This window comes from Cucurbita pepo, chromosome 11, assembly GCF_057944985.1.
Source record: "Cucurbita pepo subsp. pepo isolate OVF chromosome 11, ASM5794498v1, whole genome shotgun sequence".
Lineage (NCBI taxonomy): Eukaryota > Viridiplantae > Streptophyta > Magnoliopsida > Cucurbitales > Cucurbitaceae > Cucurbita > Cucurbita pepo.
In genome coordinates this window covers 13,801,381-13,816,940 of record NC_141808.1, presented here as the reverse complement: position 1 = coordinate 13,816,940, position 15,560 = coordinate 13,801,381, and the positions used below count along the sequence as shown (strand labels likewise).

General features: G+C 36.9%; 2 protein-coding genes across 4 annotated transcripts; one reads left to right on the top strand and one right to left on the bottom strand.

Annotated features, from left to right (window-relative positions):
- Positions 1–330: 330 nt before the first annotated feature.
- Positions 331–3,138, bottom strand: LOC111804799 (cyclin-D1-1). 2 transcript variants are annotated; one of them, XM_023689590.2, is made up of 6 exons: positions 2,578–3,138; positions 2,177–2,263; positions 1,825–1,923; positions 1,522–1,726; positions 1,288–1,418; positions 331–1,206 (listed from the first exon to the last, which is right to left on the bottom strand). In XM_023689590.2, exons 1-6 carry the CDS (start codon positions 2,830–2,832, stop codon positions 961–963), a joined length of 1,023 nt encoding a protein of 340 aa, XP_023545358.2. In that variant the 5' UTR covers positions 2,833–3,138; the 3' UTR covers positions 331–960. The 2 variants fall into 2 exon arrangements, with proteins under 2 accessions (XP_023545358.2, XP_023545359.2); XM_023689591.2 differs by having other exon boundaries at positions 1,525–1,726; positions 2,578–3,136.
- A 2,955-nt stretch (positions 3,139–6,093) lies between these two features.
- On the top strand, positions 6,094–12,082 carry LOC111806104 (RNA-binding (RRM/RBD/RNP motifs) family protein). 2 transcript variants are annotated; one of them, XM_023691459.2, is made up of 5 exons: positions 6,094–6,681; positions 9,216–9,423; positions 10,880–11,371; positions 11,461–11,578; positions 11,805–12,082. In XM_023691459.2, exons 1-4 carry the CDS (start codon positions 6,168–6,170, stop codon positions 11,546–11,548), a joined length of 1,302 nt encoding a protein of 433 aa, XP_023547227.2. In that variant the 5' UTR covers positions 6,094–6,167; the 3' UTR covers positions 11,549–11,578; positions 11,805–12,082. The 2 variants fall into 2 exon arrangements, with proteins under 2 accessions (XP_023547227.2, XP_023547228.2); XM_023691460.2 differs by having other exon boundaries at positions 11,789–12,082.
- The last annotated feature ends 3,478 nt before the right edge of the window (positions 12,083–15,560 follow it).

Here is a 15,560-nt window from a genome sequence, read left to right as displayed (position 1 = left end):
TATGAATATTTTGACCATTAAATTAATATATATATATATTTATCTTAATTCTTTATTTGTCTTAACAATATTCATTTAAAGATAATGAAAAAAAAAAAAAAACAAAAGATAGCATGGAACCCACAAAATAAAACAAGATAATTAATTTTGTGTTTGTTTTATATGTAAAATTAAATTAATTAATTAATATGTACGAGATTTTTATTTTTTAAGTAGAAGAGAACAAAAGTATCAGGTAAGAATCACGTGCAACGCATCACAGAGTTGGAAAACTAAAATCTCCACATAATTATTTTATCATATTTGTTTATTCAGTGACAACTAACAACACGCATGCAATTTCTTTATTTATTTAAAACAAAATCTAAATTATCCTACGTGTCATAACAAATTCCATACTATATATTTAATACATAACATTGAAACACCAAAATTACAAAAACAACTTAATAAACACACACGCCTCATTCGCACGTGCCAACTCATTTCATTTAAATTATATATTTCCTTTTTCTTCCCTCTCCGGTGGGGCCCGTCGTCTCTATATTCTTTCAAATCACTAATAAATGCTGCCTCTGAATTCAACCCCCCACCACTTCTATTTTTCCCTTTTTTTTCTTTTTTTTCTTTTTTTTTTTTTCCTCACACAAAAATAATATCTACAACAAACAATAACCAAAACTCCTTGCTGCTTCCTTGGGAATCTGCAGATGCCACTGCCCTCTGTCCCCACCAACAAATTCCTTCCTTTATTTTTATTTTTTTACCCAATTAAAAAAAAAACATATATTTCACTTATATTATTAATTATATATATATATATATATATATATATATATATATATATATATTTTTTTTTTTTTTTTTTTTTTTTTTTTTTTTTTGGTTTGGAAGATAAAGTTTGGACCACCACCACCACCACCACAAAACCCATCAAAACCTTTTTCTTTCTTTTTAAATTTATTCCTCTGCTCTAAACTTGGAATTTTCTTTGTCATCTTCTTCTACCCACAAGCAATTATTCAACTTCCTCCTTTTATAACCTAACCTTGTTGATGTCGACGATGACGACGACGAGGAGGAGTTGTTGTACCTCAACCCAGCTCGGATTCTCACTCGGAGTTGCGGTATCACTTTCGGGGGCTTTCTACGACTACTCTCCGATGTTAATGGCTGCATTAGTCGATAACACCCGACGATTTTATCCTATAAGAAACAAGAACGTTTAGGTAAATTAACATGGTATGGTTTGAAATGGTGTATTTGATGACAAGGGAGTGTGCTCACTTTGCTGAGCCCATTGCACCAAGACTCTGCATGTTCAGGATTGAGAAGGGTCAAATTGGGTATTTCATTTGCCGCACAAAGTAAGGCTGCGGCAGCAATGCAGGAAGGCCAGTACTCAAGAAAGCTTGCGTCTGTGATAATAATAATTACCATTGTTAGAGTACTCTAAATTAAATGCGCCCATTCCTAATCCCAGCTAAGCTAATAATGGGAGTTGATTGATTGATTAATTACCACCTCGAATATTGGAGAGAATGATTTCTGTGGAGCGTGAGATGAGAAAACTGGAAAATGTTCCGGTGGGATCGACTTTGTAGGCGAAGAATCCGATGAAGCTGAAGGGGGTTACGGATCGGAGCCGCCAATCCAATGTTGTAAGCACAAGAAGCTCCATCCTACGTATTGTTCTAGGTTCAAATATATATTTTGCTCCTTCGATCTATGATCATCAATCATAATCCATTTTAATTTTCTTCCAAAATCAGAGTGGAAGGATTTCTCAGACACCACAGCAGTGGAAATGTAAACAAGAGTTACCTGGAGATCCAGGAACGAAGGAACAAGTGGTTCCTCCATTTTAGCTGCAAGTGACAAACAAGCCACTGATAGAAGCTGCAATGGCCACCCGTTTGTTTCCTGGAAACATCGTTTCAATTAAACACAGCCACAAATCAATGTCATTAACAATTCGTATATGTTAAATCTGGATTGTTGATTAACGAATTACGAACAGATTTCTCAAGAATCACACTCAGACCAGTGCAGATAAAAGAAAATTACTCGTTATGATCGAAGAGATGACTAATCAGGATAATACTGAACTTTACTGAAGAACATAATCATGATGAGATTTGACACTGATTTTCAATAAAGCGAAAGTGACTTTTACCGGCAAGCGGCGAGAATAAAGGAATCGATCCAAGTAATTGACGGAAAGGTATGCAGTGAGTGGTTGAAAACCGTAATATGCTTGAACCTGGAACAACAACAACAAACAACACAAATTCATTACGATTTCAAGAAATTAAATACAGTATTTCACAACAGAGATGGTTAATTATTGATTGTGGATTAGAGAGAATCAAAAGCCTCCATGGAATCAGAATCCGAATCCGAATCCGAATCGCTCGATTACCTTCAAGCGTTAGGTTCTGCTCAAAGAAAATTAACCTAGATCCAAGCCTCAAACATCGCCGACGACTTACCGAGGCGTAATAGCAGAAAAACGAATGAAATTACAAAATCCGATCAGCGAAGAGAGAATAAAACGAATCGAATCGAATCGAATACCTTGAGAATCCATGCAACAGAGTCAGCTCTTGCGGAGGAATCGAGCGATTGAGAGTGAAAGCGCGACAAGTAATCAATCCCAGGAACGAAGTGCCTCTCGTCCTCTATGAAACTAGCAATAGAATCCTCACTACTGGCAGGCGATTCAAGGTCCGAGGAGTACTCTGGCGACTCTCCGGACAAAATATCGGAGGAGTCCTCGTCACAGAGTAAATGAGAGTCAATAAAGCAGTCATCGGAAGAAGAGATCGACATGACAGGAACCGAGTATCCTTCATCCTCTTCCAGCCACTGTCATCCTCATCGGATTCCGAAAGGCCGCCGGAAACACCGCCGGAGACTTCAAGTGAAACAGAAAAAAAGGTAAAAAGCGGTGGGTATGAGTAGTGAGGAAGACGATGAGATGGAGATGGAGATGGATTTGGATGGGGATTGAAGAAGGGAATTGAGGTGTATATATACAAATTGTAACGGGAAAATTTACAAATTCCGTTGGGGACAGAACCGTAGGAGCTTGGAGACTGGAACGAAAAAGACTTCTCTTTATTCAGAGTCGTTGTCCGTAATACACTTTTTATTTTTATATATAAATAATTTAAAGCGAAAAAATAATTGTTTCTTGCAAAAATTAAAAAGAAAATTTGATTCAATGGACCACTCTAGGCAGTATTCCGTTTTATTGTTGAGCTCTGTAATGAAGGGGCTTTCATAACCTCACCCGCAGGTATAATTGTAGGTGAAGTCTCCTTACATTCTATTGCCACCTGGAACCGTACTCGGTTTCTCTGTGTTTTCTTCCTCTTCCATGTCCAAACCAATCAAATTTTATCCTATAATTTTAATTAAATTAAACTCCAAATATTAAATAAATAGTGTCGTCAGTGTATACATTATATGTCTAATATGTACGAAAAATTTCATTTAAAATATTTCATAAATAATTGTTGAGTTCCATGATCCTCACTGTAATGTCGTCGTCATTCGTATAACGGTGTCTTTTATTTACCTGAAAATAAAATAACATGTGACTTGAATATTTAAAAATACTTAATAAGTAACTTCATTGTTGGGGTCGAGAAATACAAACACAAGCATTTATAGTGAAACCTATCTTTTCATAAAAACATTTCATGATCTTGAACTCTACTATTCCCAGTTTGAGGAATTTGGATGTACAGAACTTCTGATAAGATAAGGAATCAACTACAAGGGGAATAAGATTCAGATTACCTTGTTAATCGAATATTTCAAGGCAAGAACATTGTTTGAGATTTGAATCACTCCACAAGCAGAATCAATCATGTCTAGGTTGAATGATTCTTGTTGATCAAATATATCAACGCAAGAACACTTACTTGAGATTCGAATCACTCCACAAGCAAGATTGATCATGTCAAGCTTGAATGATTTTACATGCAACCTAAACTACATCGAATTGCAAAGAAACTTAGTCATTGGCTAAAGAAACCACAAATGCTACTTTTGTATATATTTTCCAAGTCTACTTACAAATACAACATACATGACTTTATATAGCCTCAAAATGAAACTATTAAAGACATTCCAAGAATTGTAACATTCATACTTTATGACCATAATTAGCCATTATTATGTAAATGTAACCTAAAAAATCTTAAAATACAATAACTTTAAATTACTCTAAATTGTAACCCACCCAAAATTTACAACAATCAAACTTCATTCTTCTTCAATGTAGCATGAATTGAAACATCTTTTGATAATTTTGACAACCTTTTCTTCACATCTTCATTAAAGTATATTGTATGATTAATGTCTCTTGGTTCATATCAACTTCTCTACATACGGTCCACACACGCGTGCATCGATCCACCACACGGGAGTGTATATCCCTGACCTTACCCTTTAGCTAAAGCATGCTCGCGCTTTCGAAACCACCAAAGAATAGGAGCCTACATAATATCATGGTAAAATATAGATAATCAAATTACAACTTTATTTAAATTATACATATACGTAGCAGTATTTTGAAGATATTTATTTTATAATAATAATTTTTTTTTTAATAATTACTGTTAACGGTAATATGTCATATGCAACCAAAACACCACAAGTATTAGTCTTCCAACCTCCATGTGTCAGTATTTAATTTATTTATAATTGTCAACATTAATTAAATAAAATTTTAATTAATTGAAGATGAAAGGTCAAAAATCCAAACCACCTCCTAAATAAATTATGGAATAAAATTATAATAAAGTAATTAGTAAACCATAAAACAAGAAAATAATAATAATAATAAATTAAGAATATGTTTCTTCAAGATATATCCCAACAAATAATACTAAGCTCAAGCCTATTTACGCAAATATTTTCTTCATTCATTGACTTTGCGAAAATACGAACTAATTGATTATCAAAGTTGACAAAATCAAGAATAATGTGCTCACTTTGCATATGCGATCCAATATTAATATGCTTAGTTCCTTTATCAGATTAATATCATAGTATTATCACAGAATATAGGCAACTATTAAATTTTAATCCAAAATAAAAAAGAGTTTATTTCATCTAAAGAATTTAAGTACGACGGTAACACTCGAGTCTCAACATTGATTAGTTTTTCAATTTTTTCCTATTAAGTCGGAACTTTAGGGATTTAATGAGTGCCTTAGAGGCTGAATATTCAAGTTAAGGTAGAAGGAAATAATATTTAGAAAATTTTCAAGAGCTGTCATATCCCGATTTTCAAGACTTCAAAATCGGGATCGAGACTAAAAAAGACAAAAGTGAAAACAAATAAAAATAAAACAAGGAAATATGGTAAAAACCAAAATCTACCAAAGGTTGGATAATATGATCTAGCACATTGTTTTGCAAAGGAAGACGCCTTAGACACTCATCTTGCAACACTCACTAATAGTATGACACACATGTGCCATAGGGTAGCTCACTTGAGTCATAGGGTCTAAGGGTGGTGGAGAGCTAACATCATGTCTCCTCTCATAATACAGTAGAAGTAAACGTGATTTTTGCGAACAGTCATATGATCTCGTGGAGCGTTTGTTTTTTATCCAATCACCAAGTTCAGAAAACTTTCATCTTCACATATATGGACTTAACTCTAGAGCCGCATATCCAAACTCACGTCGAAACTCCGACTTTTGAGTTTATGGGTCGGACCCTACCCGACTCCGTTCGAGCTTGTCTCTGATGCTCTTGTCATTATTGTGTGTTGCCTTCTAACTAACGACACATGGGATCACAACCTACTTTCTTCTGAGTACGACTGTACACAAATTACCTAAGTTTCTACTAGTACCATAAAAATATTGAGAAAAAAAAATTATAATATAAAAATAAGAATGTTCGCAAAATTTTTATTTTTATTTAAAAATATTTTACAACAAACAATCAAGTGTGGTAAAATTCTTAGAGAAAAATTAAAAAGTCAGAAAAAGAAAATAAATCATAGCGTTGCAGGATTCGAACCAAAGACCTTCCCTGACGTATAAGATGATATCTACAGAAAATTGGATAATATGATAAACTGCCTTGCAAAACGGCCTCTATCTTCTTCTTCAGTGGAATAATCGTTTATCAGAGCAGAGATGCTCGATTCGCCGCCCCTTCACTGCCGTTTCATCACGACTTGGCCGTCAGTGCCACACAGTCGCCCTAACAACTCCCTTCTTCTCCCAACGCCTTACACCGCTCTCTACAATCTCCAGCCTTGTAATCCCAATTCCACAAAATTCCGGTCACTCCATTTCAGTTTATCTCTTGTTCATGGCCCAAGACCAATGTGTTTTCCTGTTTCCGCACTGAAAAAGCGTGGGAAAGGCGGCGTTTCCCTAACTGACCAGAGTGATTCCGACAATGAATTCGACGGGGACGAGGACTTGGACGGAGATGAGATGCTTTTGCCGTTAGCGAACATGAGAGAGTGGCTTGCGGCGAGACCTCGTGGATTTGGAGAGGGGAAGGAGTATGACACTTCGATTGAAGAGAAATTGCTACAAGAAATTGAGCAGAGTAGGAAAGCTCAGGCTGCAAATATCAATAAGCTCAAGAGTCAGCCTCCTTCCAACCCCAACTCTAGTAGAAATGTCGGTGATAAAGAAGGTCAGTCTCATTCTCCCTCAATTTTGTAACTCTTTATTCTCATGTCCTGTAGGTAATAGGCAGTGCTTTGTTTCGAGATACTAATCCGTGTGTGTGTAACCAATACCTCGACGAGCGAAAACTATACAATTTGGCTGCTAGATTAGGTTGCTTCCTCTAATCTCTATATAATTTTAGGTTTCTCTCCTACATCGAACAATATAAATTACCAACCACATTGTTTAAGCTTCTTTGAATAATTTTGCCTCCAAGATTGACTAATGAAGAATTTGATGCCAGTGAATAGGTGTCACAAAGGATTATAGTGTGCTTATCCTTCTCATTAATGGGATATGCCTTCTATTATTGGACGAGAATTGGTGACAAAACTCAGCTCAGGAGAGTGATAAAGTTGTGACATCGGTCAATTTCATAATCAGTTATGGGTGGACAACTTCATATTAGACTAGAGTCTTTTCCCAAAAGGTGGGAGACTTACCCTTATTCAGTTGGTTCTGAGTGACATTCCTACCTATTTTCTTTCCTGATTTGGAGTCCTTAGCTCGTGGCTAAGGGGTTTGACATTGGTATCCTGAGGGTGAGAAACATGACCCTTTTAGCTAAATGGCTCTGGCGATTCTATTATGAAGCTGATTCCTTACAACACAAGGTTATTGTTAGTAAGTATGCGCCTCATGTCTGGGATTGGATCGACGGTGGGGTCTAAGGCACCGATAGAAATCCTAGGAAAGATATCGCGTCTAGTTTTCCTTTGTTTTCCCAGTTTGTTCATAATGTGGTAGGGGATCAGAGGGATATTTATTTTTGGGAGGATAATAGGGGGGATAGATGCATCTGCTCTTTATTTTCTCGCTTATTTTAGTTGTCCTCTTCAAAGAATCTCAGTTTTGTCGATATTTTCCATATTGAAGTCTTAACCTTCTCCTTCCTCGGATTTATGTCGTTGGTTGACCAATAGGGATATTTTTGGTTTAAGCCTGATAGGTGAGATATTTGCCTTTGCATTCCTTGTCCTTCGAAAGTTTTTTCTTGTAGCTCTATCTTCCATTGCTTGTCCCATCTTTCCCCTACTAGCAGTTATGATTTTTCCTCGATTTGAAAGGTGAAGATTTCCAAGAAGGTTAAGTTAGTTGTGTGGCAGGTTGTACACATAAGAGTTAACACCTTAGATAGGCTCTCAGCTAGAGGTGCTCTTTTGGTCGCGTCGGGCTGCATTGTCATATTCATTGTAGGAAGGCAGCTGAGGACCTTGACCATATTCTTTAGAGTTGTTATTTTTCTTGGGCCGTTTGGCATGGTATCTTTGAGCTGTTTCACTACATATTCTCTACATATTCTCTAGTTCATAGTCACCCATAAAAAAGCATACATTTGTCCCAATCTTATCAATAAAAAGCCAGCCTACAAGCATTGAAAAATATTAAGGCACCATGATGGGGCTGGCAGGGTATTCTTGGTGTGGTAGTTGGATGACAGTCTGCCCTTTACAGGTCGAAGTTTCCCTAGCTAGCCAAAATGCTTTGAGCTATGTGCACTGCACTTTTCTTCAATTGAGATACAATTATCCCCAAAAAGTTGTTTTGCTCTATTAGTAAATGTGCAGAAGCCAATTTCTTGCATTATATTTGCCACGATGCCTATCCTTGACTTCTTGCATTCTGTCATATATGGTTTATGAAAGTTAAGCTATGCTAAAATGAGGGATCAATCATGGTCAGTTTAGTTGTTATGTCGCATCAGCTTCCTTATTCCAGCCGATTGATTTTTCTTAAGTTGCGGGTCCACTTTAACCTTGTTAAACCAAGGAACTGTTTTAGTTCTTTGAAGATCTTGGGGTTGATCAATTCAATGTATAGCTTAGAAGGGCTTTCTACCACCTCTTGCCAGAATGATTTGGTCTGGGCTGGGTAGAACACGTTTTTTCACGTTGGCATAAAAAATTATGCATTGATAAGTCTTCTAACTCCAAGCGTAGATGGCCTGTGTGTTACTCCAATTTGTTGCCGTAGATTAAGATGTATCATCAAAGAAACCAATAAATAGTAATGTAAAATCTCCAAGAGTTATCTAATTTCAGTTAGAATCATGTTTTGAACATAACTTATTCTCATTAATGCACAAAATCAACCATTGTAGCTCTACCAAAATTCACATATTAAAAAAGAAAAGAAAAACAGTTCTATTGTCGTTTTCATTGGAGGCCCGTATTGAGTAGAACATGCTGAGCCTCCAAGTTTAAGGTGCAATTTTATGAAATTGAAAGTTTAGGGTAAATTGGTATACATTGAAAAATTCATGTGTCAAAATTGAATTTTCCAAAAAATAAAACTGCCACAAGTCATAGTATTAGAGTCTTATTATTACCCTGATATAATTGTGAAAAAATGAATATCGTTTGATCACGTCCTGTCTGATTTTTAGCCAGACTGTTGCACGAAATCTACTCTGGACTTATATAATGGCTAATTATGAATGAACTTTTGTCATTCTAATTCTTAAATTGATCTAACCTCGAGTATCATGCATTTCTTCAGCTCCAGAAATTGCTAATACTGGAGTTCGTGTACGCGTTATCAACCTTCCTAAAAAAAGGAACATTCACAGGGATCTGATGTTGGCTTTCAAAGGGTTCCCTGGAATAGTCAATATAACTCCTGCAGTCATTGGAAACAAAAAGACTAGGGATCCAATCTGCAAGGGTTTTGCATTTGTTGATTGCAAGTCTGAAGGAGACGCCATCAGGTATGTTTTTGGATAATAAGAAACTATAGAACCAATTACAATTTTTCTCTTATCTTTTTCATAAGTTAGCTTCAAAATACCAAACTTATTTAGTCAAGAAAGGTAGCACTGCCGCAATAAAATTTGTGAAGACATTCTTATTGCCAAAACTCTTGAATGGTTTTTGGCTGGTTCTTCTTTCACTATTAAAGGGTTCTTCTAAAGGAAATTGCTAAAGGTAGCTTCTGAAGGCACCTTTACGAACCTATGGGAAGCGATCTCTCTTTGCCTTCCAGATTTTCTTCTTTCACCACCTTTTCAGTAAGAATGGCGGTAGAGTTGTGGTAGGATATTTGGCTTTTGTTTTGGATCTCTCTCTTTACAGCTCCACTTCTTTGATCTCTGCCTCTATCTAAAAAATTTACAGTCTTGTATTGTTCACGAGTTGGAACAAACTCCTTTGATTTTCGGTTTCGTTGGGCTCTGAGAGACTAAGAAGTCAGTTTGATAAGGAATCAACCCAAGGGAAAGTTGATACCAAATGATAAGGAATCACTACAATGGAATGTAAGATTTGGATTACCTTGTTGATCGAATATCTCAAGGTAAGAGCACTTGTTTGAGATTTGAATCACTCCACAATCAAGATTGATCATGTCAAGTTTGAATGATTATGAAAATGCAACTTAAACTACATAGAAGTGCAAAGAAAAGAAATTTTGCTATTGGCTAAAGGAAAGCAAAAACGCTCATTTTACTACATTTTCCAAGTTTCTCTACAATGATAACCTAAATGACTTTATGTAGCCTCAAAATGAAAACTCTTAACCTTTCGTGAGTTATTTCAAGAGTTGTAACTTTCATATTTTATGGCTATAATTAACCACTATGTAAATTTTATGGCTATAATTAGCCACTATGTAAATTTTATCTTAAAGTAAATAAAAGCCTTAAAATACATTAAAGAAACACAATAACTCTAGATTAACATTCACCCAAAATTTGTCCATCTAAGAATAAATGAAGCTTGATTCTTCCTTAATGTGACATGAATTGCAACATCTTGTGATAATTTGAACAACATTTTCTTCACATCTTTTTTAAAGTTTATTGCATGATTGATGCCTTGATTCATATCACAGTTTCTTTTGTCTTTACTTCAACCATTGGTTCCTTCACCTAGGTATGGAGACCTACGTTTGTGTGCCTCTTTGTACTTCGTTCTTTTATCTTCTTCATAAAAGTTAGTTTTCCTAAAATAAAAATGTGATGCCTATTTACAATTGTGCATTCTGAGATCATCAGGTGCTAGCTATATAAATTTGTACATTCTGAAACCATCACAGCTTTACATGTCTTGGCATTATGTTTATGAACTTGAATAGTTTCTAGGTTTCATATAAACATGGCACAACATTTTATGCATCTATATTCCTTAATAAATTGGTAAAAAGTGTGTTATTCATTGGTTCTTCAGTTTCTTGCAATCATTTTCTGGACAATATCTTACGTTTGGAAGGGTTCAGAAGCAAATAAAATGTGAAATAATGAATCAACAAACTTCCAATTCGGCTCGTGAAATTTCGGTGGTTAGTACCAATCGTTCTCGACTAAGTATTCTTGAAGAGGAAGCAGAGCAGGTTGCTGATATGGACATGGATTTAGCCGGTGAAGTCGAAAGAACAAGGGTGGAGGATATTGAAGACAATTTAGCATATGTTAGTGAATTACACTCGGATGATGAGGACGATAATGGTGTCGAATCAAGAACAGAGTCCAAAATTCTGCCACCATCGGAAAAGGAACTAGATAAAATCCATGAACTAGAAGAAATTCCTCCTCAAGGAAGAGAGGAAGTTCATAGAGAAGCTCCACCTATCAATATGAAAACTAAGGTTTCAAAGAAGAAGCAACCTAAGGAAAAAGGAGAGAAGAAATCATCGCTAGTTATTCCAGGATCTGCGAAAAGGTCTTGCTGCATCAAGTGATTGTTTATAATATGGTTTTACATTTTATGCTTTGAAAAACTAACTTAATGTGCTTTCTATGATAGCGCAGGCTAAGGATAAAGGAGAAGGCTGTCTTAACTGACGTGTACTCAAGATATGGAAAAAAATCAGCCTTGGCTTCAAAAGAAGGGAACTAATTGGAGTGGATACTCTCTGAAATTAATAACGTAAGAACTTTAACCAAAAACTCATGTGAGATGTGATTACAAAGCATAAACTTCATTTTCTGGGTGATTTATACAAATCCAACTAGTTCAGCTAGGTCCCTTGTATGGATTTGTGATACTTATATTTTGGTCTTAGTATAACTCATCCCCTCTTCCGAATTCCTGGTTCATTGACTGTAATAACTAAAAAGTCTTAATTCTTTTGTTCAGTTTGGTTATGCTGCAGCAAATAGGCTGATAAAAGACGCAACAACAGCGATGTCTCTTGCCTCCATCGAGTGTATTGTTATGTCATGTAAAATTCCTGACAAGCATGAGATTTATCATGTTGAAGTAGTTGGAATCACATATCTTTCAGGAAAGGTTTTGTTTAGAAAGAAATTTGGAGTTTATGACAGTTGAGAGTTTTTGAAGTTCGTTGGTTGAGTTGTGTTGGGTGAATTTGGTCTGTAGAATTGTGCAATCCTCGAACGGAATACCAATCCATCTAATATTTATATTCGATTGGTTTGAGTTCGTTGCATCGCTGTGAAGCCAATAACTATATGTAGCAGTTGCTTGCCTACAGAATCATTATAACTGTAAATCAATGAGCAACTTGTTTCTGCCTTCTATTAAATTATGTTAGCATTGCTGTAAATTAGTAAGCTCGGTTAGATCTTTTGGTTATGAGCTATTGTAAGTATTTGTGTTATGTAAGTTGCAGAGTAGTTCCTTTTTGTTATTTCCCATGGCTCATCTATTGAAGTGAGCTTCCTTTAGCTTTGTAAATCATCAAGAATACTTAGAGAATACTCTGCCATTACGTTGTTATATGATATCAGAGCCTACGTGACATACGCCTACAGATCACAAACTTGTTGGGTTCGTCGATGGAATCTATATCGTTCCAGATCGATTGGGTTGCTCGAGATCCCGCAATTCTGTGCTTATGATGAACCCCACCCTTTTGGTCCAGGTACCCTCTTTGCTTGGCTGCCACCTCTTCCTAAGAAATCTGATTTCTGTAGATTCTTATATTTAGCATGCTAAAGAGTTAACAGATTGTCTTGCTAATATTAGTGCTGTAGGTGATGATGAGGAAATGTTGATATCTGTTCTCAATGACTTTCCCCCTGGTTTTTATGCTTTTCACAGTTCTATTTGAACTCTTACAGGTCCTATATCCTTCCAGTTATGCAATGCTGAATGGATCATCTCTTGAGCATCAACAAGTCCACCAAGACCTTCATCTTAGCTACTTCCTATTTCTCCAATGATTCCAGTTAAAATAAGTCTTCTGTTGTGGCTTGTAATGGCCATGTTGTTCACAATTTTTTCTTCATCAGTTTAGCCTCTCCTTGCCACAATGAGGAACCTATAGCAGTTTGCAGGGAGAAAAGCAAATTAAAAGTAACGCCTAAATTAAAGGGAACGCAAAAAAACCATCCTCTAATTTTGGGCCTTCAAGCTCTCACGGCCACTGTAAGAAGGGTAGTTTATTAGTTTGGGTAAGTCTGAAGGCCAAAAGTTAGAAGAGTATTTTTATTATTAACTAAACCTAAAGCTCTAATCCAATTTATTGTCTAAATTATGCCAGTTTTAAATTGTTACAAATCACGATTGAGTTGATTTGAATAGCATAATTAAGAATGGGTAAAGAGTGGATTAAACTTAAAGAGAATAATTCTCGGCTGTATAGTGAGGTGCTTCGTTATCGTTTGAAATCAAAATTTTTCCTTAGGTTGATTCTTTATCATTTGATATTAGAATTTTTTTTGGGTTGATTTATTATCATTTGGTATCAAAGCTTTCTTTTGGGTTGATTCCGTATCAAGTACACTTCATTCATTCTTGTAATAAGTAGCCATTCAAACTTTAGGCAAGTAAAATTTGTAGCCATTCAAACTTTAGGCAAGTAAAATTTGTAGGGATCGCTAAAACGTTCAAACATGTGAACATTTCTTATATTAGGCGGTTAGAATAATCATGTTTAGAAGTAGTTAGGGGTAATTTTAGATAAGAATGCTTCATATGTATGATATAAAAAAGTATTGTATGCCTCTAGAATAAAATTTCGAGATGCATACTGTTTTGAAGCAAACCATGACATTTACTCATCGAGGCTACCTACTCTATTGAAGAAAAGTCAAAACCTTTGATGAGTCAAAACCTTTGATGAGTTGTTGGTAGTACACTTCAGCAAACTTTTTTTTCTTTTTTTTTTTCTTCTTCTTTCTTCTTTTTCGTAGTTGGACCTTCATGTGGTTGTTGTTGCACTTACGCTTCTCTCGGTCTTCTTGCAGCTTCGTTCTTTTGTTGCCTTCATCCAATTGATGTTCACTTTTCGAGCTGATGCTGGTCTTGATCCTCATGTGAAGTCATCCACCTTAGACAGGAGGGGATGACACAAGGAATTCACTTGTGCTCACTTCTCGGAGCATTCTCTCGGGGGTGAGCAACCCATTCTTACGGGTTCTCATCCACTCAATATTGACTACCTCACTTGTAGCAATGTCTTCCCCCCATAAGAACTTGCATTGTGTACATTCGACACTTGGCTGACGCATGTTGTATTTGACCCCCGACTTCTTCGCTTGCAACCATTGCCATTATTCCTCTCATGCGAATGACTCTTTGGAAGACATCGACCTAGTGCACCTTTTGTTTCATTTGTTTTACCAGTTATCCGAACCCCAAGCCCTTGGCAAAACGAGCTTGGTTCTTGCTTTGACGGGTACACATTTCCCCTCGTTAATGTCCTGGTCGACACTCTTGAGCTTGGGGGAGGGCTTTGGCCCAATACTGTCACTGATGTTTTGCCAACACAATTGCGCTGTTGACACTGACACTCTTGACACACTTGTGATGCCTTTCGTTCGACCCTCGGGCTCATTTCTCTAATTATCTTGTCCGACTAGACAAACAAAGTGTGGCTCTGATACTAACTGTCACGGTTCTACTTTTTCAATCGTGCGGCATCATTATCTTAACATGCTCACGACTAGGCTTAAGGAGAATCAAGCCCCATATATATTTTTGCCTCGACTTTGTGGCTTCATCGGACCTTAGACGAGGTTTGTCTTTGGCAACCAAACATCGCTTGTGTAGAATCCAAGCATGTTCAATCGTCTGCAACACAACCGACTTGCCTCTACACTAGGGCTAGCCATTCAACTCGACCTTGTCTCTAGTTGGGCCAAGGTCTCGCAATGCAACATCGCATCTGATCTTGTCATTTTGGTTCCCAATCGACATGGCTGATATGTCTTGATGCCATCCCAAGTCTCGGGGCGTTGTCGGCCATCACAACTCACTCGGTCATGTCATCGAGAACGGGTCCTCGTGTCGCTCATCTCATCGAGACATCCCGAACATCCATCCATCTGGGTTCTATCGAGGCATCGGTCCTTCCGTGCCCATGCCATGTCATTTACAGATACTGTACTAGATAGCGGGTGTATAATGCAACCTCCGACACTTAGGCTGCGACATAATATCGGCACACCCGTGCTGCTCGGTACGGTCCATGAACAACTCATTTCAAAGGAAGTTGCTCCAGACACTTGTCTCGACATACTCGCCCTTACTGTGACACCCACATATGCCACATGGTAGCTTGCTTAGGCCACAGGGCCCTGGAATGGTGGAGAGATGACACCATGCCACCCTCTATAGTACATTTTGAGCTATTTTCAATACTCCATGTGTAGACATGATTTTGGTGAACGGTCATATGGTGTCATGGAGCATTCGTTCGGTGTCTGATTGACACCAAATTTGGTGAGCCTTCGTATTTTATATGGAAAGACTTAACTCCAGAACCACAAGCCCAAATTCCTTCAGAAACCTCGACTTTCTAGGCTAAGGTCTGGGACCCTACCCGACCCTTCAACAACCTCAAATGTGATGTTCATATCTACTCATTGTCCCTATCTTGCTTATGTCTCATTTCCTCTTCAGTGCACACATTATATGGTGTGTTGGATGATGCACTGTCCTC

Bases quoted from the DNA above. Each gene is read 5' to 3' on its own strand.
- LOC111806104 (XM_023691459.2), top strand. From the start codon at position 6,168: ATGCTCGATTCGCCGCCCCTTCACTGCCGTTTCATCACGACTTGGCCG. The intron at 9,424-10,879 runs GTATGTTTTTGG...TTGGTTCTTCAG, and splicing joins TCTGAAGGAGACGCCATCAG to TTTCTTGCAATCATTTTCTG. The intron at 11,372-11,460 runs GTCTTGCTGCAT...ATGATAGCGCAG, and splicing joins ATTCCAGGATCTGCGAAAAG to GCTAAGGATAAAGGAGAAGG.
- LOC111804799 (XM_023689590.2), bottom strand. From the start codon at position 2,832: ATGTCGATCTCTTCTTCCGATGACTGCTTTATTGACTCTCATTTACTC. The intron at 1,419-1,521 runs GTAATTAATCAA...TTATTATCACAG, and splicing joins TCTCTCCAATATTCGAGGTG to ACGCAAGCTTTCTTGAGTAC. The intron at 1,207-1,287 runs GTGAGCACACTC...TGTTTCTTATAG, and splicing joins GGTGCAATGGGCTCAGCAAA to GATAAAATCGTCGGGTGTTA.